Source organism: Phocoena sinus, chromosome 10 (genome assembly GCF_008692025.1).
Source record: "Phocoena sinus isolate mPhoSin1 chromosome 10, mPhoSin1.pri, whole genome shotgun sequence".
Taxonomy (NCBI): Eukaryota; Metazoa; Chordata; class Mammalia; order Artiodactyla; family Phocoenidae; genus Phocoena; species Phocoena sinus.
This window is the reverse complement of record NC_045772.1, coordinates 7,197,504-7,224,522: the sequence shown is the minus strand read 5'-3', so window position 1 is coordinate 7,224,522 and position 27,019 is coordinate 7,197,504. Positions and strand designations below refer to the sequence as shown.

Genomic DNA, 27,019 nt, shown 5'->3' with positions numbered 1-27,019 from the left:
GCAATACCCCAACCGTAAAATGCGACCAGCCGTACCCTCCAAGAGGAACATTCACCCAGCACAGAGGTAGCTCCTCTTAGGCCTGGTACAGACAATGAGGAAAGTGGGTAGAACAAGCCTGGAGGTGGTGAGGAGGGAGAAGAACATCAAGCAAGTGAAGTCCTGTCCCACTCCCCCGTGAGAGAGAGGCGACCCATCTCTGCAGTGTCTTGGGAAAGCTATTGGATTTTCATGCCTCGGTTTCTTAAGCAAATTTGAAAGTTAATATTTTGGTTGGCAGTAGAATTACTCCTTTCCATTTGCTCACAGAGATGCTGCAGTTTGTCAGCAATCAAGTGGGAGAGTTCCCTGACTTGTTCTCAGAGCAGCTGTGCAGCTCCTTCCCTGGCGGTGGTGGAAGTGGCAACAGCGGCAGCAGCAATGGCGGCGGCAGCGGTGGCGGAGCCGGAGCCGGGGACCCCTCGGTGCAGCGGTCCTTCAGCCAGGTCCCGTTACCGTCCTTCTCGCCCTCGGCTACCTCCCCCCAGGCTCCAGCCCTACAAGTCAAGGCTCCCCCCACCGCGGTTCCCCCTCCGCCAAGGGCAACTCCTGTTCTTCAGCCCCGCCCCCAGCCCCAGCCCCAGCCTCCAGCTCAGCTGCAGCAGCAGACAGTAATGATCACCCCGACCTTCAGCACCGCTCCCCAGACGAGGATCATCCAGCAGCCTTTGATATACCAGAACGCAGCTACCAGCTTTCAAGGTGACTCAGAACTCCGATGTGATAGCGATTGGTTGGTTCAAAAGTTTTTGTGCCAGTTTGCAGACACTTCCGAGGTAGACTGTAAATAGTTCTGCCCTCTCTGGGGATGACACAGCCTATCAACTTGGCCCTGTCTGAATGAGGTTTCAGTAGCTGGCCGTAAGCATAGTGGTGTAGGAACACATTTGGTCTCTTCAAATACCTTAATGTCTACTGTGCCTGTTTCAAGGATGCGTGGTCAGAGACTCCAGCGGGCACAGTAGCCACAGGGATGTCCTGGTAACTAGAGGTGGGGGCTTGAATAAAATTAGTCTTGAAACTCACCCAGGTACCAGGAAGATCTCAGCACCTGTAGGTTGAGAACCATTCATCCAGGAGACATCTCCTGAGCATCCACTGCAGAGAAGAGTACTCCTTTTAACATAGGTGCCGTGTCTCCGACTGGCGGGCCTCACAGTAGGCCCTCAGTGTGTGCTGAGTGAATGAGGGACTTTCTCTGTTGTGCTGTGTCCCAGCACCTTTTCATCAGATTGCTCTGTGACCCTGTGGGGACCCCTGGGTGGGGTTAGTATTGCTCTACTAATTTCAAAGGATCTGACAGGTCTTTAATGGGCTTCAAGGGTTTAGGGGCTGGGGAGAGGCCACAAAGCGAAAAGCTGAGACCCTCATCCCAAAGTGCACCTTTCATTCACTTCACGGGAGGAAGTGAAGCCCCAGGGAGTTGGCTCTCAACACCTGTTAGCTCCCTTGCTGATTAGCTTCCCTCACCTCCACCCCAGCCTCGGAGTAATGAAATAATTTGTACTCGTTCCCTCAGAAATTGATGTAGCCCTTATGGGATGTTCTTGTCATCTAGACCAGCTTGTAAATGGCTGTGCACATCTTCTTCAGCAACAGGTGGGGAGTTGGGATCGTTAGGAGGCACTCCAGCCTCGGTTATTGCCACAGCTACGGTGACAGAATGCATTCCTCGTCCACGTGACTTTTTTTCTCCTCTTTTCCCAAGTCCTTCAGCCTCAAGTCCAAAGCCTAGTGACATCCTCCCAGGTGCAGCCGGTCACCATCCAGCAGCAGGTGCAGACGGTGCAGGCCCAGCGGGTGCTGACGCAGACAGCCAATGGCACGCTGCAGACCCTCGCCCCGGCCACGGTGCAGACAGTTGCTGCGCCCCAGGTGCAGCAGGTCCCGGTAGGTGGCTGACAAGAATTCAGGGAGGCCTTGGTTGGGGCTCTTGGCCGGCCTGTGGTTGAAGATGTGGTCTGCATGCTAAGCAGGACCAGCGGAGTGTGAGGGAGCAGCTTGCAGGGCAGGTAGGGGCGCCTGGACCTTACGAGGCACCCGTGAGACCTGGCAGAGAAGCCGCCTGCAGATGCACACTGGCACCCACCTAAACTCAGTAAGTGCTGGTGTATTAACTCATTTACACGTGTCATGGGTATAAAACTGAAAAGAAATGTGCCAGAATGTTCTTAAGCTGTGTATCACAGTGGACTGTATTTCTAACTAATGAAGTAAGTTAGCTTTAAAAAACAATCCAGGTTTACCATTTTTGCTTCCCAGCCCTTTTCCTCACATTCCTAAGTTTGTCCACAATCAGGTCTCTCTTCCTTCCACTGTCCACCCGAGCCATGCTTGCTCTGCCCCTGCTAGGCCGCTGGCATTGCTCTCCTCAGAGCCTTTCAGCCTTCCAACCCAGAACCCTCTTTAGCTGTACGCCTTCTCCCCGGCAACCCAGTAATCAAGCTACATTCTCAGTTTTATGAAAATTTTATTTTCTCATTCTTTTCTGGAAGGTCTGTGCAGGAAGAAGTAATGCAAAATAGAAAAGTAATGCTACCTTCCTTTTCCTTTTCTTCCTTTTCCATTCAGGTCCTGGTACAGCCTCAGATCATCAAGACAGATTCCCTTGTTTTGACCACACTGAAGACAGATGGCAGCCCTGTGATGGCCGCAGTCCAGAACCCAGCCCTCACTGCCCTCACCACCCCCATCCAGACAGCTGCCCTTCAAGTTCCGGTAAGAGCTGCCCCCCACCCCACCCCCGCTTCTTGGGGGTTTTAGGCCTCAGAGATGGTAATGAAGTCTCCAGATACTGAATAGATGCGGCAGCTCTATGCAGTGTGTCAGATTGCAAAATGACCCCATTGTAGGTTTTTTTTCCCCTTAAGAAGTACCAGCACCGAGTGTTATGTGGGAGTACTAGGGTTTATGAGGGGCAAGAGAGGAACAGCAGAGGAGCCCCAGGTTCTGGGCAACAGCTCCACACAGGACCATCTGCCTCTTAGGTCCTGCTGATGGAGGTTTAGGCCCCCCAGGAAGGGAGGGGCTCCAAGGTGGGGGACATGAAAGGCACCCATACTTCAGTTGTAGGGTCTTGGCCACTGTCTCATCTTGTGGCAAGAAAGTCTGAGAGAAAAAAGTGATCAGAATTCAAAAGCAAACTTACTCATAAAAGCCAAGAACTAGAAACAACCCAACTATCCATCCAAAAAGAACTATTGATACATACAACTACGTGGCTAAACCTCAAAAATAGTACACTGAGCAAAAGATGCTTATCACAAAGAGTTCCTGCTGACGATTCCATTTATACAGAGTTCAGGAAGATGGTGCTGGAGGTCAGAGCATGATTACTGCTCTGGGGGAAGGGGCATGAGGGAACTTTCTAAGGGGATAGAAATGGTCTGTGTCTTGGTCAGGGTTACCTTGGTTACACACATTGTATGCATACATCACAATTCCATTAAGCTGTACACTTAAAATGTGTGCTTTTTACTATGTGTGAATTATTTCTTGATGACTAATGAAGTTAAGAAGCTTTTTGTGTTCATTGGCCATTTGGATATTGAGGCCATTTGTTGAAGAAAATAAAACTAAAAGTAGTGAAAACAGAAACAAAGAGCAGGAAAAGCAGATTTGAGGGGAAAACAAGGGGAAGCCTCTCTAGTTGGTCTGTTTAATAAAATGGCTCTGATTTTCACTTCTGCCCTTGAGCTTTTTGATGGGCAAATCGTATAAGGAAATGCAGTAAGTTAACTTCACCGTCATGTGAGAGGAAAATACGTGCCATACACCAGGAGAAAGTTTTGTGGTTGGTGCACTGTATGCGAGCTCAGAGGTGGCTAATGGGTCGACAGCAAAGCAGGAATCACATGACGTGTTTCTGGCATCCCTACATCAAAGGTTGGTGTTTATCCACATGAATGCTGTTGTGGCACATGACTAATCAACAGTGACTCTGAAAGGGGCACAGTACCTGAGGTACCACAGCTCCTAAGGCTTCTGGACTTAATTAACCCAGAAAGGGTGTCAGGCTCCACAGCGTTTTCAGGTGATGCCACGTGGCCTGGGCCAGTGGGTTTGTGTTGCGAGGTTGCTTTACTCAGACTAACCAAGTGGTCATTCTGCCCTTGTGTCTGTTCTAGACCCTGGTGGGCAGCAATGGGACCATTCTGACCACAATGCCTGTGATGATGGGACAAGAGAAAGTGCCCATTAAGCAGGTACCTGGGGGAGTCAAGCAGCTCGAGCCCCCCAAGGAAGGAGAAAGGAGGACGACACACAACATCATTGAGAAGCGGTATCGCTCCTCCATCAATGACAAAATCATTGAGTTGAAGGACCTGGTCATGGGGACAGATGCCAAGGTAGGTACCAAGCAAAATGTTATTTCATGCCCCATCATCTCCCCTCTATCTGTCTTTGCTACAGGAATTTAGGGAAGACCCAGGCCCAGGCTGAGTGAATGCAAGAATAGTTAAAGGTGCTCTCTTACTAAAGCATCTTGGTGTTTTGAAATTCCAGGATTATAAAATATTAACTGTTGGGTGTTGGTAAGGCAGTGGCCTGCCTGGACCTTTGAGTCTGCTCTGCAGTGATGGTGGCCACCCCCCCCCCCACCCCCACTACCACCACCGTGTCGCAGACACCTACTGCTCACTGATGGCCAGGTACACAACCGTGTGTACATCTGAGGCAGCTGATGGCATTTTTGGCATATGTTTAATTGTATTCAGGGATGGCTAGCAATATTTTAACCTTTTAGGGAGGAGGAAAAATGGAGATTGGATCTTTGACAAGGAACAAATAGAGGAAATTGGTTTTTCATAAATTTCTGGTGTTTCAATGAATGTGTCTTTTGGCTTTGGCACATAGGAGATTTTTTTTACCTGTTATCTGTTTATCTTTACCTCTATTTTGAAAGAAAATATAATTTTCCTTGTAGCCTACAAATCTGAAAGGTACTAATATACCTTTACTTAAGATAACCAGCCAACAGTACTCTGGATTTTTGTTTGTCATTTGTTTTCCTTAAAGTTTGTTTTGATGCTAGGATTATCATAGGAAGTAGGAGTAACAGCTTATATATAGTGTTACTGGGTGCCAGGCCAGAGGCTAAACTCTTTACACATATTAGCACATTTAATCCTCATGGCAAGCCTATGACTCATATACTATCATTATCCCTATTTCACGGAGGAGGAAAGTGAGGTTCAGAGATGTTGAGTAACTTGTCCTGGGTTGCACAGCTAAGTAGTGGGAGAGTCAGCATCTGAATTCAGCACCTCCCACTCCGGAGCCTGAGCTCTGGGCCTCTGCTCTCTTCACTGTGCAAGCTGGTCTGACGCCACCGTGTTTTTCACCTGTCTTCCTTCCCAGATGCACAAGTCTGGCGTTCTGAGGAAGGCCATTGACTACATCAAATACTTGCAGCAGGTCAATCATAAACTGCGCCAGGAGAACATGGTGCTGAAACTGGCAAATCAGAAGAACAGTAAGTGTGCTCGTTGAGAAAAGGGTTTCAGACTTTCCGGTTATAGTAGAAATCCTGTGCTGGGCACCGGGCAGGGTCCACTGTTGTGTAAAAGGTGCCTTCAGGGGTGAAGCAGGAGCAGGGGCTGTGCATCACTCACCTAGCCCAGCCCCAGCCCAGATGGGGTGCTATGAAACGGACCATTTGCCAGGTAGGGTTTTCTTTACAGAGCTCTTGAAGGGCATTGACCTAGGCAGCCTGGTGGACAATGACGTGGACCTGAAGATCGATGACTTTAATCAGAATGTCCTTCTGATGTCGCCTCCGGCCTCCGACTCGGGGTCCCAGGCAGGCTTCTCCCCCTACTCCATCGACTCTGAGCCAGGAAGCCCTCTATTGGATGACGCAAAGGTAATGAGTTTTTGAAATCCCCTGACCCCTGGAATCTCTCCCATCTCCCCGAAGTTAATAGTGGGGAGGCTGCAGACAGCGGCCCAGGTCAGGTGTTCAGAGGCCCTGGGCTGGAGAGGAACGAGAATTCTGTGAAATTAGCCACGTACTGGAGAATAAAGAAAAAGAAAGCTGACTCTGTATGGGGATACAACCTCCGGTTTTACTGGTCCTTGCTGAAAGGGCCCATCAGAGGGGAATAATGGCCAAATCCAGCATGGGAACATACAGCGGCTGTTGTGCGGAGCTAGGAGTTGCTGGAGGCGCCTCATCGCTTCCCTCGCCCATAATGAGCCTGGCACGACCACTTTGTGAGGTTGATCAGTTGGGTTAGGATGATGCTGCCTCTGGGTCCTCTTTGGGAAATGATTACAGTTTGCAGTCTAACAGATAACATTCCTACCAAGGGCCTTTAATTGTGGAAGAAAGCCCCTGGCAATTCTTGTTTAATGGAATTCGTTAAAAGAGGCTCAAGCCTAATGATCTTCCCAGGAACCTGTGGAGACCACTGGGGTTTGTGCTGTATTTTGACATTGGCAGTTTCTGGCCTCAAAAGCACAGAGTTCCCTTCTAGCGTAAGTTTTTTTTTTTTAATTTATTTTATTTGTTTATTTTTGGCTGTGTTGGGTCTTCATTGCTACGCGAGGGCCTTCTCTAGTTGCGGCCAGCGGGGACCACTCCTCGTCGCGGTGCACGGGCCCCCCACCACGGTGGCTTCTTTTGTTGCGGAGCACAGGCTCTAGAGCGCAGGCTCTCAGTAGTTGTGGTGCACGGGCCCAGTTGCTCCTTGGCATGTGGGATCTTCCCGGACCAGGGCTTGAACCTGGGTCCCCTTCACTGGCAGGTGGATTCCCAACCACTGTGCCACCAGGGAAGCCCCTAGCATAAGTTTTTGATCAGACCATTTATTGTATCATGTACTTAATTTTATTAAGGAAGCTCTATTTTTGAAATATTTTATAAATGTGATTCTGCTTGGTAACAAAAGGCCACATATACGTTGAATTAGATAGGTGTCTGAATCCTCAGAAGAAGTTTTCAAATGGTTTAAAAATACTGAAAACGAGTTGTGTGGGATGTACACCCTGGGAGTCAGCGGAGATCTGGTTCCAGTCTCCCTCCCTCCTTAGGCTCCCTGGGCAGGCAGGGCCTCTGCCTCCAGTTCTCCCTCTGTAAAACTGGGGAGAAAACAAAACAATGTTGTGGTTTTAGATATAGGCAAGCGTCTGGGAATTCCCTGGCAGTCCAGTGGTTAGGACTCCACACTTTCACTACTGAAGGCCCAGGTTCAATCCCTGGTTGGGGCACTAAGATCCTATTAGGTGTGTGGTGCGGCTAAAAAAAAAAAAAAAAAGGATAAGCAAGCTTCTGTAAATAGGTTCATACTAAAGTATGGTCTTTAATCAACTTTGAGGTGTAATTTATATGTGATACAGTACACCTATTTTACTGTATCGTGCAGTATGGTGAGTTTTAACAAATGTATATGCTTATGTAACTCACAGTAATCAAGATATAGAGTAAAAAGCTGAAAGCGTTTCTTCCAAGATCAGGAACAAGGCAAGGATGCCAACTCTCACCACTTTTATACTACATAGAATTGGAAGTCCTAGCCACAGTGATCAGACAAGAAAAAGAAATAAAAGGAATCCAAATTGGAAAGGAAGAAGTAAAAGTGTCACTGTTGGGCTTCTCTGGTGGCATAGTGGTTGGCAGTCCTCCTGCCAATGCAGGGGACACGGGTTCAATCCCTGGTCCGGGAAGATCCCATGTGCCGCGGAGCAACTAAGCCTGTGTGCCACAACTACTGAGCCTGCCCTCCAGAGCCCGCAAGCCACAACTGCTGAGCCCGTGTGCCACAACTACTGAAGCCCGCACACCTAGAGCCCATGCTCCGCAACAAGAGAAGCCACTGCAATGAGAAGCCTGCGCACCGCAACAAAGAGTAGCCCCCACTTGCTGCAACTAGAGAAAGCCCGCACGCAGCAACAAGGACCCAATGCAGCCAAAAACAAATAAATAAACAAACAAAAAAAACTGTCACTGTTTGCAGATGACATGATACTATATATAGGAAATTCTAAAGACACCTTCAAAAGACTGTTAGAACTAATAAATAAAATCAGTAAGTTTGCAGGATACAAAATTAATATACAGAAATCTGTTACATTTCTATACACTAACAGCAAAGTATCAGAAAGAGAAATGAAAAACAATCCCATTTACAATTGCATCGAAAAGAAGAAAATGCCTAGGAATAAATCTAACCAAGTAGGTAAAAGACCTGTACTGGAAAAACTATAAGACATTGATGAAACAAATTGATGACAACACAAACAGATGGAAAGGTATATTGTGCTCATGGGTTGGAAGAATTAATACCGTTAAAACGACCATATTCCTCAAGGCAACCTACAGATTCAGTGCAATCCCTGTCAAAATACCAAAGACATTTTTCACAGAACTAGAACAAATAATTCTAAAATTTATGTGGAAACACAAAAGACCCCAAATAGCCAAAACAATCTTGAGAAAGAACAACAGAGCTGGAGGTAGCACATTCCGTGATTTCAGACTACAGTAATCAAAACAGTGTGGTACTGGCACAAAAACAGACACATGATCAATGGAACAGAATAGAGAGCCTAGAAACAAACCCATACTTAAATCTATGACAAAGGAGGCAAGAATATACAAAGGGGAAATGACAGCTTCTTCAATAAATGGTGCTGGGAAAATGGGACAGCTACATGCAGAAGAATCAACTGGACTACTTTCTCACACCATCTACAAAAATAAACTCAAAATGGATCAAAGACTTAAATGTAAGACCTGAAACCATAAGACTCCCAGAAGAAAACATAGACAGTATGCTCTTTGTTATTGGTCTTAGCAAGTTTTAAAAATTAATTAATTAATTTTAATTTATTTATTTTTGGCTGCGTTGGGTCTTTGTTGTTGCGTGCGCAGGCTTTCTCTAGCTGCAGCGAGTGGGGGCTACTCTTCGTCGCGGTGCATGGGCTTCTCATCGCTGTGGCTTCTCTTGTTGCGGAGCACGGGCTCTAGGTGCACGGGCTTCAGTAGTTGTGGCACACGGGCTCAGCAGTTGTGGTTTGCAGGCCTTGGAGTACAGGTTTGGTAGTTGCGGCGCATGGGCTTCATTGCTCTGCAGCATGTGGGATCTTCCCGGACTGGGGCTCGAACCTGTGTCCCGTGCATTGGCAGGTGGATTCTTAACCACTGCACCACCAGGGAAATCTGGTCTTAGCAATTTGAGGGGAGCTGTGTCTCCTCAGGTAAGGGGAACAAAAGCAAAAATAAACAAATGGGACTACATCAACTTAAAAAGCTTTTGCATTGGAACTTCCCTGGTGGTCCAGTGGTAAAGAATCTGCCTTCCAATGCAGGAGACACAGGTTTGATCCCTGGTCGGGGAACTAAGATCCCACATGCCACTGGGCAACTAAGCCTATGTGCCACAACTACTGAGCCCACGCATCTCAACTAGAGAGGCTGCATACCACAAACCACAAAACCCATGCGCTCTGGAGCCCAAACGCCACAACTACAGAGCCCAAGTGCTCTGGAACCTGCGCCCCACAGCTAGAGAGAGAAAAACCCGCACGCCACAACTAGAGAGAAGCCCACGGGCTACAACTAGAGAGAAGCCCACACGCCACAACGGAGAGCCCGCGCACCACAACAAAAAGATTCTGCGTGCCACAACTAAGACCTGACGCAGCTAAAAATAAAAATAAATTAAGAAAAAAAAAGAGTAGACGGATGTAACCCTAAAAAAAAAACAAAAGAAAAACCTTTTGCACAGCAAAGGAAACTACCAACAAAACTAAAAGGCTACCTACTGAATGGAGGAAGGTATTTGCAAACAATATATCTAATAAGGGGTTAGTATCCAAAATTTTCAAAGAGGTCGTACAACTCAACATCAGAAAACCCCCCAAACAACAATTTTAAAATGGGCAGAAGACATGAATAGACATTTTTGCAAGACATATAAATGGCCAACAGGCACATGAAAAGATGCTCAACATCAGGAATTCCCTGGTGGTCCAGTGGTCAGGACTCCAAGTTTCCATTGTAGGGGGCATGGGTTCAATCCCTTGTCAGGGGACTAGATCCTGCATGCCACAACTAAGATTTCTCATGCCACAACTAAAAAGATCCCACACGCAGCAAAGAAGATCCTGCATGCCACAACTAAGACCTGGCACAGCCAAAGAAATAAATATTAAAAAAAAAAAAAAAAAAAGACATACGCACCCCTGTGTTCGTTGCAGCATTATTTACAATAGCCAAGATAAGGAAGCAACCTGAGTGCCCAGAAATAGATGAATGGATAAAGAAGATGTGGTATATATGCAATGAAATATTAGCCATAAGAAAAGAGTGAAATCTTGCCATTTGTGACAACGTGGATGGACCTAGAGGGTATTATGCTAAGTGTAATAAAAGAGTCAGAGAATGATAGGTGTTGGTGAGGATGTGGAGAAAAGGGGACCCTCATGCACTATTGGTGGAAATGAAAATTGATACAGCCACTGTGGAAAACAGTAGGAAGTTTCCTCAAAAAATTTGCAATAGAACTACCATCCAATCCAGCAGTTCCGCTTCTGGGTATTTTTCTGAAAGAAAACAAAAACACTAATTCAAAAAGTAATGTTCACCCTTATGTTTATTGCAGCATTATTTACAATAGCCCAAGATATGGAAGCAACCTAAGTGCCCACAGATAGATGAGTAGATAAAGAAAATGTGGTGTGTGTATATATATATATATATATATATATGTATATATATATATATACCGTGTAATGTTACTCAGCTGTAAAAAAGAATGAGATGTTGTCACACCATGTATGATCCTAGGGGGTATTATGCTAAGTGAAATGAGTCAGACAAAGACAAATACATAGGATTTCACTTATATGTGGAATCTAAAAAACAAAACAAATGGACGAACACAACAAAACGAAACAGACTGGTAGATACAGAGAACAAATGGGTGTTTGCCAAGAGGGGAGGGAGTTGGGAGGGTGAGTGAAATAGGTGAGGGAGGTTAAGAGATACTACAAACTAAAAAAAAAATTTAAAAAAAAGATACTACAAACTTCCAGTTACAAAATAAATGTCACAAGGGTGAAATATACAACATGGGGAATATAGTCAATAGTATCATAGTGCTTTTGTATGGTGACAGATGGTAACTAGACTTACCATGGAGCTGATGTAATGTATGAAAAAATCGAGTCACTCTGTTGTGTACCTCGAACCAACATAGTGTTGTAGGTCAATTATACTTCAATTAAAAAATAACAATAGGGAATTCCCTGGAGGTCCAGTGGTTGGGACTCCACTCTTTCACTGCTGAGGGCCCGGGTTTGATCCCTGGTCAGGGAACTAAGATCTTATCAATTGTGTGGTGCAGCCAAAAAAACCAAACCAAAACAAAAAACAATAAATGGGGCTTCCCTGGTGGTGCAGTGGTTAAGAGTCCACCTGCCAGTGCAGCGGACACAGGTTCAAGCCCTGGTCCAGGAAGATCCCACATGCCACGGAGCAACTAAGCCCGTGCACCACAACTACTGAGCCTGCACTCTAGAGCCCGGGAGCCACAACTACTGAGCCTGCGTGCGGCAACTACTGAAGCTTGTGTGCCTAGAGCCCGTGCTCCGCAACAAGAGAAGCCACCGCAATGAGAAGCCTGCGCACCGCAAGGAAGAGTAGCCCCTGCTCACCGCAACTAGAGAAAGCCCGCATGCATCAACAAAGACCCAATGCAGCCAAAAGTAAATAAAATAAAAAAATTTATAAAAAAACAACAAAATGATAAATGAATAAATCTCTTCTAGTTTAGAACAAAATGATATAGAACATTTTTATCTCTCATGAACTTACACTTTGCAGGAAGTGCACACACGTCTCTCCAGCCTGAGACAACTTCTGATCTGCCTTCTGTCGCTTTAGATTAGCTTGCCTGTTGTGGAATTACACAGAAACAGAATCCTGCAGAGTGTTCTCTTTTGTGCTGGAGCTCTGTTGTAAAAGCAGAGCTCATGTCCCTCTGGTCTTTAGAACATGTTCTTCTCCCAGGTGGCAAGAGGGCAAGTGCTTTATTCCCATCTGACTTAATGGTCTTGAATTTAAATCTCACGATCTGATTCCCGTATATATAAAAGTAAAATGCTATAAAAATCCACACAGTATTCGTTCTAACCTTGTGGCCCCCTGTTCTGAAGGTCAAAGATGAGCCAGACTCTCCTCCTGTAGCACTTGGCATGGTGGACCGCTCGCGAATCCTGCTGTGTGTCCTCACCTTCCTGTGCCTCTCCTTTAACCCCCTGACTGCTCTGCTGCAATGGGGAGGGGCCCACGACTCGGACCAGCATCCACACTCAGGCTCTGGCCGCAGCATGCTGTCTCTCGAGTCAGGTAGGTGGAAGGCCCCTCGTGCCACCCGGGCCTGGGTGGGCTGCTGTGGCAGGAGAAGGCCCTGCATGCAGCCACTCGGCTTGTCCGCCAGGTCCCGAAGGGCTTTCGTAGGGGGCCCCCGCCTGCTTGCTTCTGGTAGGGACTGGCATAAGTCGCATTTCGGAAGTAACAGGGCAAACCCAAGTTCAGTCAGAAAGAGCAAAACAAATCAGGACCCTGCACTGCCTTAATTGGGGGTTTGAGGGTGTGGCTGTTTGAAGGAGGATGCGGTCTTCTTACTGCCTGAGTCATTAAACCAGTGGCCTAACCCTGCCTTGGCTAACAAAGATTTTTGTGGCATCCTGCCCCATAGTGACAGGGCTACAGGGTTCCTAGTTAGGCTGTAGAACTGTCCCAAATTTGCTATAGTGTGGATTAAGGTGCATGTATTATTCCTCCCCTATGCACTTCGACATTGCTACTAAATGAAGCAATCGCATTTGTTCCAAAAATGAGGTAGGAGGCTCTTTCCTCTCACAGTGAGGGGTCAGTCAGGTGCCCTGCAGTCTCCCAGGGCTGCTTCAGGAGGCGCTTCCCCACGGGCTCAGCTGAGACGCTCCTCCTTAGGTTCTGCGGGCTGGTTTGACTGGATGATGCCAACGCTCCTCTTGTGGCTGGTGAACGGTGTGATTGTCCTGAGCGTCTTTGTGAAGCTGCTGGTCCACGGGGAGCCAGTGATCCGGCCGCATTCGCGCTCCTCAGTCACCTTCTGGAGGCACCGGAAGCAGGCAGACCTGGACCTGGCCCGGGTGAGTCCTGCTGCCTGCCTTTCCCCTTCCTCCCCCAGGCTCGGCCCATAACTCAGCAACTTATTCCAACACCCCAGCGTATAAAAATACCCCGGGGGCAAGAGGACGAGGGGACCCTACCCCCAACAGTTACAGGGCAGCGGAGGAGAGGGCACCTAGGCAGAAGTGATTACACGGACACGAGCTGATCTCTAGTCTGTAATATGACGGGAGAGTAAAGTGCTCTGGGAGTCTGGGGTGTGAGCAGAGTGGTCAAGAGCAGGAAGGCCCTTCCAAGGGGAGAGGATGGCAGGAATAGGTGGGCTTCTGGGAGACTGGCAAGTAGATGGGTACGTCTGGAGTGTAGGATATGTCGGGGGAGATGAGGGCTAAGGCTGGTAGTGTAGCTAGGGCCCAAGTTGGAGACGTATTTGACTAGTAACTGATTTGAGGTTTTTGTCCCAGTTCTCTGGAGAACCAGGAAGGTTTTTGAGCAGGAAAATTCGCTGCAAGTCCTCTTTTGAAATCAACAAAGGAGTTTATGGGAAGGATTCTGGGGCAAACTCACGGCACGGAAGGAAGAGTTAAACACCCATGTCTCGGGAGGAGCAAGGACCAGTCCAGCCCTCGGCAGCAGGTAGCCATGGGCTTGCTCTCCCCGCCTGTCAGCTGTGGAGCCCACAAGAGAGAATTTGGCCAGCCAGTCTGTCAGTGGACCTGTCAGCCATGTCCAGGGCTGCGGCTACTGCAATATAGGTGTGGTTGTTGGCGCCACCCCTAACGCAGGATGACACGTACCCCTAGATGTTTATCCTAGAGACAGGTTCAGGGCTGTGTTTTACGAACGTCATTCTGGTGGCTATATGAAGGGTGGGTTGGAGGAGGGAGACACAGATGCTTGGAAGCAAGTGAGGGTGCTCTTAGAAGAGGCTGGGTGAGAGGTGACAAGGAGCTGGAAATTGAAAGGAAAGGCATGAATTCAAGAAATACCTGAGATGTGAAATGGAAGGAAAGTGGCAGTGACAGTGACTCAGAGGTGGGGGAGGCTGGAAGCTGTGGTGGACTCCGTCTAACCGTGTTGCTTGAAAGTGCTGTGAGAGGGCCCTGAGGGTGAGAAGCTTCCCGACCAGGAGGCAGGCCGTGGTGGCCAAGATGTGTTGGGATCAGGGTGTGTTGGAAGCTGTGCGTCTGCCAGGGGAGGGCACTCAAGGGCGAGTTGGATTGGTGAGTTGGAAGAGACAAGAGCCAAAGCCCGAGCCTTGGAAACAGCCAACCTTCCTGGGAAAGACGGGAAAGAGGAGCCAGGAGACACAGTGAAAGGCCCACCTCCTTTGGAATCTGTAAACACAGGTGCTTCTCCTGGCTGGAAGGATGGCAGCACCACCTCAGAGACTGTCATCCTCAGAGCGTTGGCATCCACTTTCCCCTTGTAAGGATCCTCTTTTCTGTAATGGTGCAGGAAGGAAAGTACAGGTATCATACCCACTGCGTGATGGGAAAGGAGAAGAGCGTTTACTTCAGTTTCTCAAGGCTGTGTCGCCTCCAGTTATGAGAAAAACAGAGAAAAAGGCCTTCAATACAGGGCAGCAGACTCCCTGCTAGACCCTCTCAGGTTGGCAGGGAGTTGTTCAGATCCTTGGTTAGAGTAGTTTAGCTGTGTATTTGCCTAAAACTGTGGTTCTCAAACGTCAGCAGACATTAGGATCACCCAGAGGCTCTGATTCATTAGGTCGGGGGGTGGGGGGGGGGGAGGGTTAGGGTGAGGCATGAAGAATTTACATTTCTCACAAGATTCCCAGAAACCAGTAGCATCTAACAAGATGCTACTGATCTCTGGGAACCACACTTTGAGGACCTAAAAGATCACATCGTTCATTATTTAGATCCATGTCATCACCTTATGTATGAAAGCTACATACATAAATTCTGAAATTCTGAACAGTATTTGCTTGAAGATATAACACAGTGCCATCCCAATTTAGTAAAAAGACTGGGAGGAAATATATTAAAATGTCAGCAGTCATTCTTTCTGGGGGATAAGATTACAGGTGATTTCTTTTTACTTTTTTGTAGCTTTCTAAATTTTCCCAGATTTTCTTCAGTGAGTATGTATTACTCTAATAGTCTGGAGGGGTGAAGAGAAAGTAAGAGTTTTTGTTAAAGTAAAACAAAAAGGCCACATCAAGGCCAGCGAACATTACACCTTCCTGCTTCTTGCTAGGGGGATTTTGCAGCTGCCGCTGCAAACCTGCAAACCTGCCTGTCGGTGTTGGGCCGGGCACTGCCCACCTCCCGCCTAGACCTGGCCTGCAGCCTCTCCTGGAACGTGATCCGCTACAGCCTGCAGAAGCTGCGCCTGGTGCGCTGGCTGCTCAAGAAGGTCTTCCAGCACCGGCGGGCCACCCTGGCCACTGCCGCAGGCTTTGAGGAGGAAGCTAAGACCAGCGCTCGGGATGCAGCCCTGGCCTATCACAGGCTGCACCAGCTGCACATCACAGGTGAGGGCTGCCACCACGGCCTGTCTTGCCTCGAAGTGCCCCCATGCCATCGCTCCACCCTGGCGCAGTTTGCCAGTTTTCTGCCCCAGCTGAATGATGTCCCCTTCACACTACCCGTTTAGGATGGTTAGACAAACAGCTACAGCGGTAAAGATTGCAGTTCATCAATTTAAGACACACATTTTTCACATTAACATCTCTACGCTTGGCTTTGTCCTCTACACAATGAATGTCATGGTTGAGTTGGCAATGTTTTTTCCTTGGTGGTACTTAATAGTGAAACTTAAAATTGATGGCATCTTAGATTCAGTGAAATACGATCATTTATTTCATTCAACGAACTCCTGCTCTAATGGAGAAGCAGACAGGTCAGCAAGTGAATTACAGTTCAGTGTGGTAGAGGTAGCAGAAGAATTGGATTTCAGTTCAGGGGAAGGGGTCCTTGTTGGGGAGGGTTTCAGGAAAGGCTTTCTGGAAAGTCTCGGCTTTGCACGAAAGGATGTGTAGAGTTCACCAGCTCTGCAGAAGGGGAGGTGCCTTCCAGGCAGAGGGATGCATGTTCCCAAGGAGGAACCCCACGTGGGTAGCTCTGGAGGAGAATATTTCAGTGGTCCCCAAGATGGCTGTGCGAGGGGAGAGGGATGGGAGCCAGTGCAGTGGAGGAAATGACGTCATCAGGTCTGTGCTTCTGAGGTCGAGAAGATTCGCTCTGAAGAGAGCATTGAGGCTGCCTTCAGGGAGGACCAGTGGAAGCTAATGCAGGTGCCAAGAGGACAGGACAGAGATAAAGGAGAAAGTGGGGTTGACAGGCCTTGGGGACTCATTGGACGGGAAGGGTAAGGAAAGGAGCTAGCTAAGATGGTTCCCTGGTTTCTTGTTTGAGCGTTTGGGTGAACGCTGTTGCCACCAGCAAAGGTAAGGAAAATGAGAGGAAAAGCAGTTTTCTAGGGAGGAGGTAAGAAGTTCCGCTCGGGACACTTGCCTGTGAGACACCGAGGGGAAATGATGCAGTGGTGGGGGCCACGCTGGATCTGCAGGCCAAGGAAAGGAGCTGGGTCTTTGGCCTGCAGGTGAGAATGAAAACCATGAGTGCTGATGAGAGGGCTTGTGGTGAAGGGGGGCCCCTCGAGGGCATGTGGAAGGAGACCCGCACGGAAGGGGCAGGCCCGGGACAAGGAGTCGGGCAGAGGCTGCCTGAGAGGTGGTCAGGCAGGAGAGGCCAAGATGCTTGGTGTAGGGGGAGCAAAGTCAGAGGGTTCAAGAAGGGAAGTTGCTGCTGGGCCATCGATAAGATGAGGGCAGAGAGCAGCAGTGGGATGTGGTAACAGGATATAAGGCCCTGGTGGCTGAGGGAGGGAGCTTCAGCCCAGGCCCCAGGGGGAGTGGAGATGAGACACTGGAGCCAGCTGTGGGGTGTGAGCACCTGGGGCCTTTGTAGAGTTCTAGCAGAGGGCCATTTTCAGACCTACCCTGCTTCTCTGTCCCATCAGTGTGCCCGGGCCCGGGGGGAGGGAAGCAGCTCCACCCCAGGTCTCTGATCTGGAGGCTGCATCTGTTCAGGAGAATTCCAGCTGGGATGGTTCACATCACTCATTCTGCCCACATTCACTGAGCACTCTGTGGGCCTGGCCCCGCACAAGGCACCAAGAGGACAGAGGTGACACGGTCCCCACACTGCCCTCCGCCTTCCTTCCCTGCAAAGGAGAAAGTCCAGTCGGTGGTGCCTCCCGGGGGAGACCAACACCTAAGGCCTGTGCAGAATGAAGTCTGGGGGCTGATAAAAGACCAGAGAGGCTGGGTGGGATCAGGAGGCCTGGCTGGGCCACCCCTGAGGCTCAGCAAAATGAGGCGCCTGCTTGCCTTGGGCACCTCCCTGCACTGTGGTGAGGACTGAAGCAGGCAGCAGCGTGAAAGCCTCAGAGCCTCGACGGGCCCCGGGGCCTGAGCAAGGGCACTCTGGTCCCCGAGTTCAGGGCCACCGCAGATGAGCTGTACAGCCCTCACGGGAGGGTTAGTAAGCCTCTCCTGGCCTTCCACCTCTGCCCCACGATGTGTCCACTGTCACGGCTCAGTTGTGTGTCACGTGCCCCCCCTCAGGAGGGTGTGCGCTTATATACTGTGGGGTCTTGTTGAATGAAAATAAATTCACGTCAGTTTGTTCTTGGGTTTTTGTCTTTAATTTTTATAACCTTTCTCGCAACATTTGGAGACGCAGGACTGTGTTAGCAGGATGTGGCCATGCTGTTGACGCCGTTTTGGAAAGCATTGCAGTTTGCGCCTCTGAGTCCTGTTCACCGGCCTGCAGTCACAGCCACTCCCCATTACACAGGGCTGGGGCCGCGGGCCAGGCCCGTGACCTGTGTTTTCTCTTGTCCCCAACAACCTGTGAGGCAGAAAGGAGCACACCGCTACGAAGTCACAGAGCTTGGCGCCCCATCCAGGACTGTGTGATCACCGAGCTCACGGACCTTCTCCTCTGGCTCTGCTGTTGCTCCGATTGTGCTTGAGAAAGCAGGAAAAAGCTTGGGTCGAGGGAATCTGTCAACAGTCGTTGTCCGTTTCTGCCGCCATAGGCAAGCTTCCTGTGGGATCTGCCTGTTCAGATGTACACATGGCTTTGTGCGCTGTGAACCTGGCTGAATGTGCAGAGGAGAAAATCCCCCCGAGCACGCTGGTTGAGATCCATCTCACGGCCGCCATGGGGCTCAAGACGCAGTGTGGAGGCAAGCTGGGCTTCCTGGCGGTAAGTGTGCTTCAGTTCCCTCCTGTGGACCTTCGCTGAGTGCCCTTCCCAGCCAGGAGCCAAGATGTGAACATAGGTGTGGGCCCCCGCCCTTGGGGGGCCCAACCACCTAGAGGGGTAGACATTCATTCAGTGGGTCATTCCACAAATACTTAGGGCAGTGAACACAACAGACGAAATTCCTCCCTTACAAGCATAACAAGGCATTTTAGTGCCCTGAGGTGAGAAGATTGATTCAGTGATAAGAGGGGTTAATATATGACTCTTCTGCTTGGAATCTTCTGGTTGTGTCTCCTGGTTCTTTTGTTCACTCAGAAGTATTCTATTTGGTACCTTGTGTTGATCACGGCACTGTGGGTCCAGAAGTGGAAAACAATGTATGTCTTGTGAGGAGCTCAGGTCAGATTCTGGGGTGGGAACTGGGGTTTCAGGCGCCTCCAGTGAGCCTGACACAGGGCCAGCCTCGGGAATTCACAACTGGATAATTCACAGTCCTTGTTACCAGCTAGTTCCCAGCCTCTGCTGACCTCAGGCTTCCTCTTACTGCAGCAGACATAGGCACGTTTCATTCAATGTCTACTTTGGGTAGGCTGATGAACACATCAGCTGTTTCAGAAAAGAATGATCACATCCCCCCTGTCCGTTTCCATATCTCATTAATAACGCTGATGAGCTGAGAATGAGCAGGACCATGCCCTGTGGTGACGCTGATACGTTTCTTGAAGTGTGTCACCGTAATCTGGGTGACGAAGGGCATAGGAGAGCCCAGTGTACTTTCTGTGTCTCAACCCCATTTCCAAGACCCAAATAAGACGTTCATTCAGCAAATGTGACTGAGTCCCTGCTCTAGGCCAGGCACTTCCCAGGGAGGACGTGCAGTGGCAAGCAGGACATTCGCCCTGCCTGGGGGAGCACATAGTCTGTCAGGGAAACCAGACCAGGACCAGGCCTTTGGGGCAGTAGATGAGTGTGAGGGTGGGGCTAATCTGGCTGCCCAGAGAGCACACTGGGCTCCCGACCCCATCTTAGAGGAAGTCAAGGTGGGCTTTCTGGGCAAAGTGAATCTAGGCTGAGAGCAGTCCTAGTGCTCTGGGGCAATGTCGTTAGATTTGTAACTTCTCTGCCCCCCAGAAGTATTTTGAAGGCATTAATTTTACAGAAATACAACATACATACAGAAAAATATGCACATTTTAACTTAACAGCTCTTTTTACAAAGTGAGCTTAACGCATGTAAACAACCACCCAGATCAAGAAGTGGTACATTCCCATCACCCCCAAAAGCCTCCTGCAGGCCTTCACTCATGCTGCCCCCTGCAGAGGTAACCATCATTCTGATTTCTGTCACCGTAATTTAACCCACCTGTTGTTTGTTTTTCCTGTAAACCTTTTATTGAAGTACAATATACATGTAGAAAAGTACGCAAATTATAAATACATAGGTCAGGGACTTCCCTGGTGGTCCAGTGGCTAGGACTCCGCGCTCCCAATGTAGGGGGGCCCGGGTTTGATTCCTGGACAGGGAACTAAATCCCACATGCCGCAACTAAAAAAGATCCCACATGCTGCAACTAAAGATCCCGCGTGCCACAATGAAGATCCTGTGTGCCGCAACTAAGTACTTATTTGGCACAGCCAAATAACAAATAAGAAAATATTTTAAAATAATATTAATAAATAAGTAAATAAATAAATACACAGGTCAGTGACTTCACAAAATGAACACACTCTTATAACCAGCAGACAGATCAAGAAGCAGAACACGACCAAGATCCCAGAAGCCTACCTTGGGCCCCTTACAGTCAGCAAACTGCCCCTTCTCTCAAGCCCTCCAGCCAGGTGACCACCATCCCCATGAAAGGAGAGTCACACATATGTCCTGTCTATGTCTGGCTGTCTTCGCTCAGTGTCACGTGTAAGGTTCATTTATGTTGCGTGTACTTACAGATTGCCCATTCTCATTACGTTATAGTAGTCCATTGTATGACTAGACGCTTATAAATGGACTTTGGGGTTGTTTCCTGTTTTTGGTTATTGTGAATAGTGCTGCTGTGAACATCCCTGTTCATCTTTCAGTGAACATGTGGCTGCGTTTCTGGGATGGCGCTGCTAGGTCAGAGGTTATGCATATGTTCAGCTTCAGTAGACACTGCCTGACAGTTTTCCAAAGTGGATGTACCAATTTTCACCTCACCAACAGTGGAAAGAGTTCCAGTTCTGCACCCTCACCAACCACGTGACAGTGTTGTTTTTTTAGCCCTGCTGGTGGTATCTCATAGTTTTCATTTGCAATTCCCAGGTGATGAAGGATGTTGAGCACCTTTTCATTGGCCATTGGGATAGTTTGTTGGCCATTTGGATAGCCTCTTTTGTGAAAACCCTGTTCAAGTCTTTTACCTGTTTTTTATTTGTGACGCCTTTCTTTTTGTTGGTTTGAGGAGTTCTTTATTCTGGCTACGATCCTTTGTTGGATATGTGCTTTGCATATATCGTTTCCCTCTGTGACTTGCCTGTTCTCTCTCTCAATGGTGTTGATTGATGAGCACAAGTTATTATTTTTTTTTGGCTGTGTTGGGTCTTTGTTGCTGTGTGTGGGCTTTCTCTAGTTGTGGCAAGCAGGGTCTACTGTCTTCGTTGCGGTGCGTGGGCATCTCATTGTGGTGGCTTCTCTTGTTGCGGAGCATGGGCTCTAGGTGCGTGGGCTTCAGTAGTTGTGGCACGAGGGCTCAGTAGCTGTGGCTCGCAGGCTCTAGCGCGCAGGCTCAGTAGTTGTGGCGCACGGTCTTAGTTGCTCCACGGCATGTGGGATCTTCCCGGACCAGGGCTCGCACGCCTGTCCTCTGCATTGGCAGGCAGATTGTTAACCACTGCACCACCAGGGAAGTCTGAGCATAAGTTCTTAATGTTCATGAAATCCAGATTATTCGTCTTTTCCTTAGCAATTAGACATTTTATGTCCTGTTTAATATATCTTTATCCTACCCCAAAGTCATGAAGATACTCTCCTATGGTATCTGCTAGTCACTCTATTTTCAAATGTTCACACATAGGTCTATAATCCACTTAGAACGGATTTTTGTATGAGTTGGAGGTAAGGGTGCAAGATCAACTTTTTTTTCATATGTATTATCTCCCAACCCCAGAATCTGTTGTTAAAATGACTGCCCTTTCCACACCGCACCAAGTGGCACCTTTTGCTTAAATGTCCACGTGTGATGAGTCTCCTTCTGGACGCTCTAGTCAGTTCCATTGCACCAACACCGCACACCCCCAATGGCCAAGCCCTCGAATACGTCTTGATATCTGGAAGTGTCAGTCCTCCGGCTTTAGTGACTAGTGTTTGCTCTTTACCTTGCCATATAAATTTTAGGATCATCCCGTCATCCCAGAAATCCCACTGGGGTTTTGATTGTCTTTGTTGCTAAGACACAGGTGTTCTTTAATGGGCTACTCAGCCCATTTGAGGAAGGCATGTGTGTAACAGCTGAGGATCAGGAAAATGGTTCCCTAATGAGTGTCCCCCCACCCCAAAAATATTGGGTATGCCTAACAAGCAGTGAGCAGTTTAATGTGCATTTCCTCAGTTTTCTTCCTGCACGTCAGAACATATATGCATTATAATTTATTTAATGTGATCATATCAGAAACCCTGTTTTGCCACTTGCTTTTTTCAACCAGATTATAAGTCTTGGGCCTCTTTCTTTGTTGCCTCCTATTCCACTTGCTTCTCCAGCATGTGTAAATACCATCCTTGATGGAGCCAGTGCGCCGCTGCTAGATGTTTGGGTTGTTTCCAGCATTTGCAGTTAGAAACAGTGCTGCAAGGAGTACCCTCACCCGCTTGTACAGTACCTCTTCAGGTTAACTCTAGAGGTGGTGATGCTGGATCAAAGAGTATCAATATTTGGAAAATCAGTGGTATCGCCAAGTGTGCATTTTCAGTAAGGTGGGAAGAGGAGAGGAACCAGTCTCTAGGAAAGTAGCTGCCCCTCTCATCTGTTTGCTTCTCTTGGAAGGGGAATGAGAGACCCAGATAGTACTTTCTTAAATAGGAAGAAGCTTTGAATTTGGTGGAATGTATTTAGCCAGCAAATGAGTCAGGCATTGGGGGTCACGCAGAGGGCTGGCCTCCGTGAAAATGGTGTAGACCAGAGGTTGCCAAGCTTTCTTGGTTCGCGGCACCCTTTGTGCCTCAGTAATTTTTTTCATGGTTTCCTTGGGCTAAAGGAAATACCTAACAGTTCTGTTTGTTAATTAGGTGCAAACATCTTAATAGATATTTGTCTTAACAACTTAGTGGCCACTTGGAAAAATAATACACAAAACTGAAGGAAGAAATAATGTTTGAGTTCTATTCTTAATAACCACAGATACTTACTAATGGGATGTGTGTGCCTGCTGCATGTGCCTTCTCAGACTTTGAAATCAGGCTGGACGTCACCACCTTCACTACCTGTCCCACACCAGCTTTCACGCTGCACTTGCTTTTTATTATAACAGCCTCCAAAAACTCAGCTTCCCACCCAGAGGACGGTCATGCAGTCTCACATTGAGACTGAACTGCCTCCATCTAGCAGTTTATATGGTGTCCGATTCATGTTGAGCATTGCTGTGTTTCCCCCCAAAGTGTGACATATCCAGCGGCACCCCTGTGGAGTTTGCTGCGGTGCTTTGGGGTGCCTTGGCACACAGTTTGAGAACCGCCGAGTCGGACTGGAGTGGGAGGACGTAACCTGGAGTTGGAACTGGCCCAGGGGTACAGGGTGGCCCTCAGGATCCGAACAGTTCTGAGTCTCCTGCCACAGCCGCTCAATTCAGCAATTAGCAGATGAGTTATGGTGGTGAGGTTGCTCCTCAGCCCCAGCTTGAGTGAATTCTGGTGTCTGTAAAATTTAGGAAATGATCATGGGGTGGTAATACCAAGAAAATTAAAAGAGCAACAGAAGTGGGCTTCCCCAGTGGCACAGTGGTTAAGAATCCGCCTGCCAATGCAGGGGACACGGGTTCGAGCCCTAGTCCGGGAAGATTCCACATGCCATGGAGCAACTAAGCCCGTGTGCCACAACTACTGAGCCTGCGCTCTAGAGCCTGCGAGCCACAACTACTGAGCCTGCTCTCTAGAGCCTGTGAGCCACAACTACTGATCCCGCGCACCACAACTACTGAACCCTGTGCGCCTAGAGCCTGTGCTCTGCAACAAGAGAGGTGACCGCATTGAGAAGCCCGTGCACCACAACGGAGAGTAGCCCCTGCTCGCCGCAACTAGAGAGGAAGCCCACACACAGCAACGAAGACCCAATGCAGCCATAAATAAATAAATGAATTTATTAAAAAAAAAAAAAAGAGCAACAGAAGTTATTTTCTCAGTTTCCCTTCTAGAAGCCATGCCGTGGATGACTATCCCAGGATTTATATTTCTTATTAATTCAAACCACTAAACTGGAGCTCCCCCTCCTGCTGAGATGTGTTATAACTGAAGTTTTTCTTTTCTAAGAATTAAGCTTAAAAATGTATTTTAACTTAATGATTTTCTAAATCGCTTCTCTGGGTTCCTCTTGCAATATCACCTAACCAGGCTTTGTTTCTGCTTCTGTTGGTGACGCTTGGGCCCTTCTTAGGGATCAGTGGTCCTAGATTTCCCCTGGAGCAGCCATCAAGCTCCCTTGTTTGTCAGATATGTGCTCTCAGGAGAGAGCTGGGGGCAACTGTTAGAAGGTTCGCAGTCTTCAAAGGGCCTGGAATTACCACCAAACCCCCCCCAACCTCTGTTCCCTTCAGGCTCCTCAGCTGCTGTTCTCTGACCGTTGCAGTTACAAGCTCACATCCAGGGAGGGCTTTGCTGAGGGTCAGGAGAAGGTCATAGAATTCTCTACGTTTGCTCTCCAGTCCCCTTTTTAAAGTATGTGGTCAGCAAAGAGGAGGGAAGGCCATTAGTGCTGCTGGCCCTGTGATTAGAGATTGAAGTGACATGCCCCACCTGGTCCTGTGAGTGCCGTGATAACATTAGAGAACACTTTGGCCGGGTCCTTTTCTTCTGGATTTAGGCAGCCGTCACCAGGTTCCCCGAGAAAGCCAGTCTCCTTGGTCCATGTTTCTTGAGTGGTACTTTGGCAGGGCTATTTCTGACCCTGGGCTTCAAGTCTTCTGAGGCCATCACATTAGCTGATGGCTGCTCAGAGCCCAGTAAAGGTCAGAACCATCAGACTGAACCAGACAAGGAGGTGGCTACCTTCATTGTGGAGGTGAGGGCTGCAGTGTAAAGGTTGAGGTCCACTGCCCGGCCCAGCAGCCCCTCCTCCTCTGGGCTCCCTGCATCTCACGCTTCTCTCTCCCTCCATCCTTCTCTGCTGAGCTTCTCATTCAGATTGGCCTGTATCAAGTGGTTTTTATGGGTTGGAAAACATGGGTTTTAGAATAAAGATATCCTTACTCAAAAAATGACACAATTTCTGAAAACATGGTTAGACAGCATCACCCCTACAATTCTTTTTCCTGGGGCCCTGGAGTGATGTTATCCTGTGGGCAGAAGAGGGGCCTGGGAAACTGGGGCACTGGCTCTTTGAATTGTCCAGCAAAGAGGCTTTCAGGTCTTTTCTTCACTAGACCAGTGTTCACGTCAAGGACTCATCCGGGGATGGCAGGGGGTTCTCTTTAGGGGGCTGGACGAGTCTCAGGGCTGCCCTTTCACGCCAGTGCTTTCTAGAGTGACAGTGATGGTAAATAACAGTCACTGACCACTTGCTGGGTGCCTGTTCTAAACGCTTCACACTCAGAGGTAAAAGAGATGAAAATTAGTCAAAGCAGAATACGGTTTTGCCTAAAAATACTCTGAAAGATATGTAATTAAAATGACAGATGAGAAAAAGTCCCAGGACCCAGTGGGCCACCTGGCTAGGGTGCAGCGCCATTGATGGGGCTGAGGGCTAAAGTGCCGCAAGGGGCCTGGGAGAGCCCTCCTCAGCTCTGCAGTTGAATGCCAGCACAGCCTAGAACAAGATTCGAGTCCGGTTAGGCAGACCCAGCAGGACAGGGTGCAGCCGGGCCCCTGTGGGTGCCTTGAGGCCCCACCCCCATCCAGCTGGGGCTTGTATGCGGTCATCGAGCCCGGCAGACTCCACCAGGGCCATGGCCCTGGTTTCAGTGAGGGCATTTCCTTCCAGGTATGTGAGTGCCCCAGCCCTCCTGCTGACCTTCCTTCCCCAGCCTGCCTCCACCATGGTGGCGCAGCCAGCATTCTGCCACCCTGCTGTCACCGTGGTCCTTGTCCTTCCACAGAGCTACTTCCTCAGTCGCGCCCAGAGCCTGTGTGGCCCCGAGCGCAGCGCTGTTCCCGACTCACTGCGCTGGCTCTGCCACCCCCTGGGTCAGAAGTTTTTCATGGAGCGGAGCTGGTCCGTGAAGTCGGCTGCCAAGGAGAGTCTGTACTGTGCCCAGAGGAACCCAGGTGAGAGCACCTGTGCAGCTATGAGAGCCACCAGTACCACAGGGTGGCTACACTCCAGACACGTGGGGACACAGGATGCCTCAGCCATGTTTTCCTTAAACTCAGGGAGGTCATGAGCCTGGTCAGCAGCTAAGCTGGGTTTGCAGCTCGCCTCTCTCTGACATGCAGAGCCCGTGGTCCTGACATCAGTCACACCGCCACACGTTACTAATGGTGATTGAGCACCAGCTGGAATCTTGCCCTTGTTCTGGGCGCTTTGGAGACTCAGAGGATGTGTGGAGTTGCTGTTTGCTGGCCCCAATCTCCCGCTCCCCCTGGAAAGCAGACAGACATAGACGGAGCAGTTAGGGAACAACAGGCGACAGACGGTCATCAAGTGCTCAGAGCGGTGGCAGGGACAGGGCTCCAGGCGTCGGGAGGAGATGCTGGCTTGCTGTCCCCGGTGTCTGACAGTGATTGGAGTCCCCTCACCCGGCCTCAGAGCAGGAGAGGCTGTTCGGGTTGGCTCAGACTTGAGCAGCTGTGGCTTTCTGCTTTCTGTGCTTTTACTCTCTGAACTGGGAGTCTGGGGCGAGTCAGACATGTCCTGCAGGTACAGGGGTGTGTGTCAAACATTTTGTGGGGAAGGGAGGTTCCACCGTCGTTTCTTTTTAATAACTTTATTGCTCAAAGGAAGAGTGATGTACAACACCAGAAAGTAAGGATGAAAGCAAAAGCCATCGTAAATCTCAGCTGCGTCGCCAGGCTGCTTTGTCTGCGCCGTGGACTGCCCCTGGCTTTCTCACCTCTGGTGGCTCTGGCTCTAGGCCTTCTCGCCCAGAATGTGTTCATAAGTGTCCTGCCTCCCCGCTCTTGTCAAATTGAAACCCACATGGCTGTGGCATGTGAGTGAGGGGAAGGCTGGTGACGCCCTGCCAGCTGGGGGGGGCCTGTCGGTGACAGTCAGCTGTCACAAGCATTGCAAGGCTTCTTGTTTAATAGGCTCAGCCAGACAATTGCTGGCCACAGGCCTCACGCAAAGGCTCCGGTAAGCGGGAGCGGCGTTTCCCTAATCCCGCCAGGCAGCAGCCGGCGCCACGTTCCCCTCTGCGGCTGTCCTCCTGAGCCACAGGAGAAGAGGCAGTCCCTGAGACGTGCACAGGTGTACTGCCCACCTTCCCACCTCCTGTCTTC

General features: G+C 49.1%; 1 protein-coding gene across 1 annotated transcript in view; it reads left to right on the top strand.

Annotated features, from left to right (window-relative positions):
• Positions 1-27,019, top strand: part of SREBF2 (sterol regulatory element binding transcription factor 2) — a 60,575-nt gene that overhangs the window by 22,029 nt on the left and 11,527 nt on the right. The window contains exons 2-12 of the mRNA XM_032644129.1: positions 310-741; positions 1,748-1,929; positions 2,611-2,757; positions 4,167-4,388; positions 5,401-5,515; positions 5,724-5,905; positions 12,202-12,394; positions 13,001-13,182; positions 15,383-15,659; positions 18,233-18,402; positions 25,678-25,846. Of these exons, the coding sequence (XP_032500020.1) occupies positions 310-741; positions 1,748-1,929; positions 2,611-2,757; positions 4,167-4,388; positions 5,401-5,515; positions 5,724-5,905; positions 12,202-12,394; positions 13,001-13,182; positions 15,383-15,659; positions 18,233-18,402; positions 25,678-25,846 (2,271 nt within the window). The remainder of the gene's footprint in view (positions 1-309; positions 742-1,747; positions 1,930-2,610; positions 2,758-4,166; positions 4,389-5,400; positions 5,516-5,723; positions 5,906-12,201; positions 12,395-13,000; positions 13,183-15,382; positions 15,660-18,232; positions 18,403-25,677; positions 25,847-27,019) is intronic.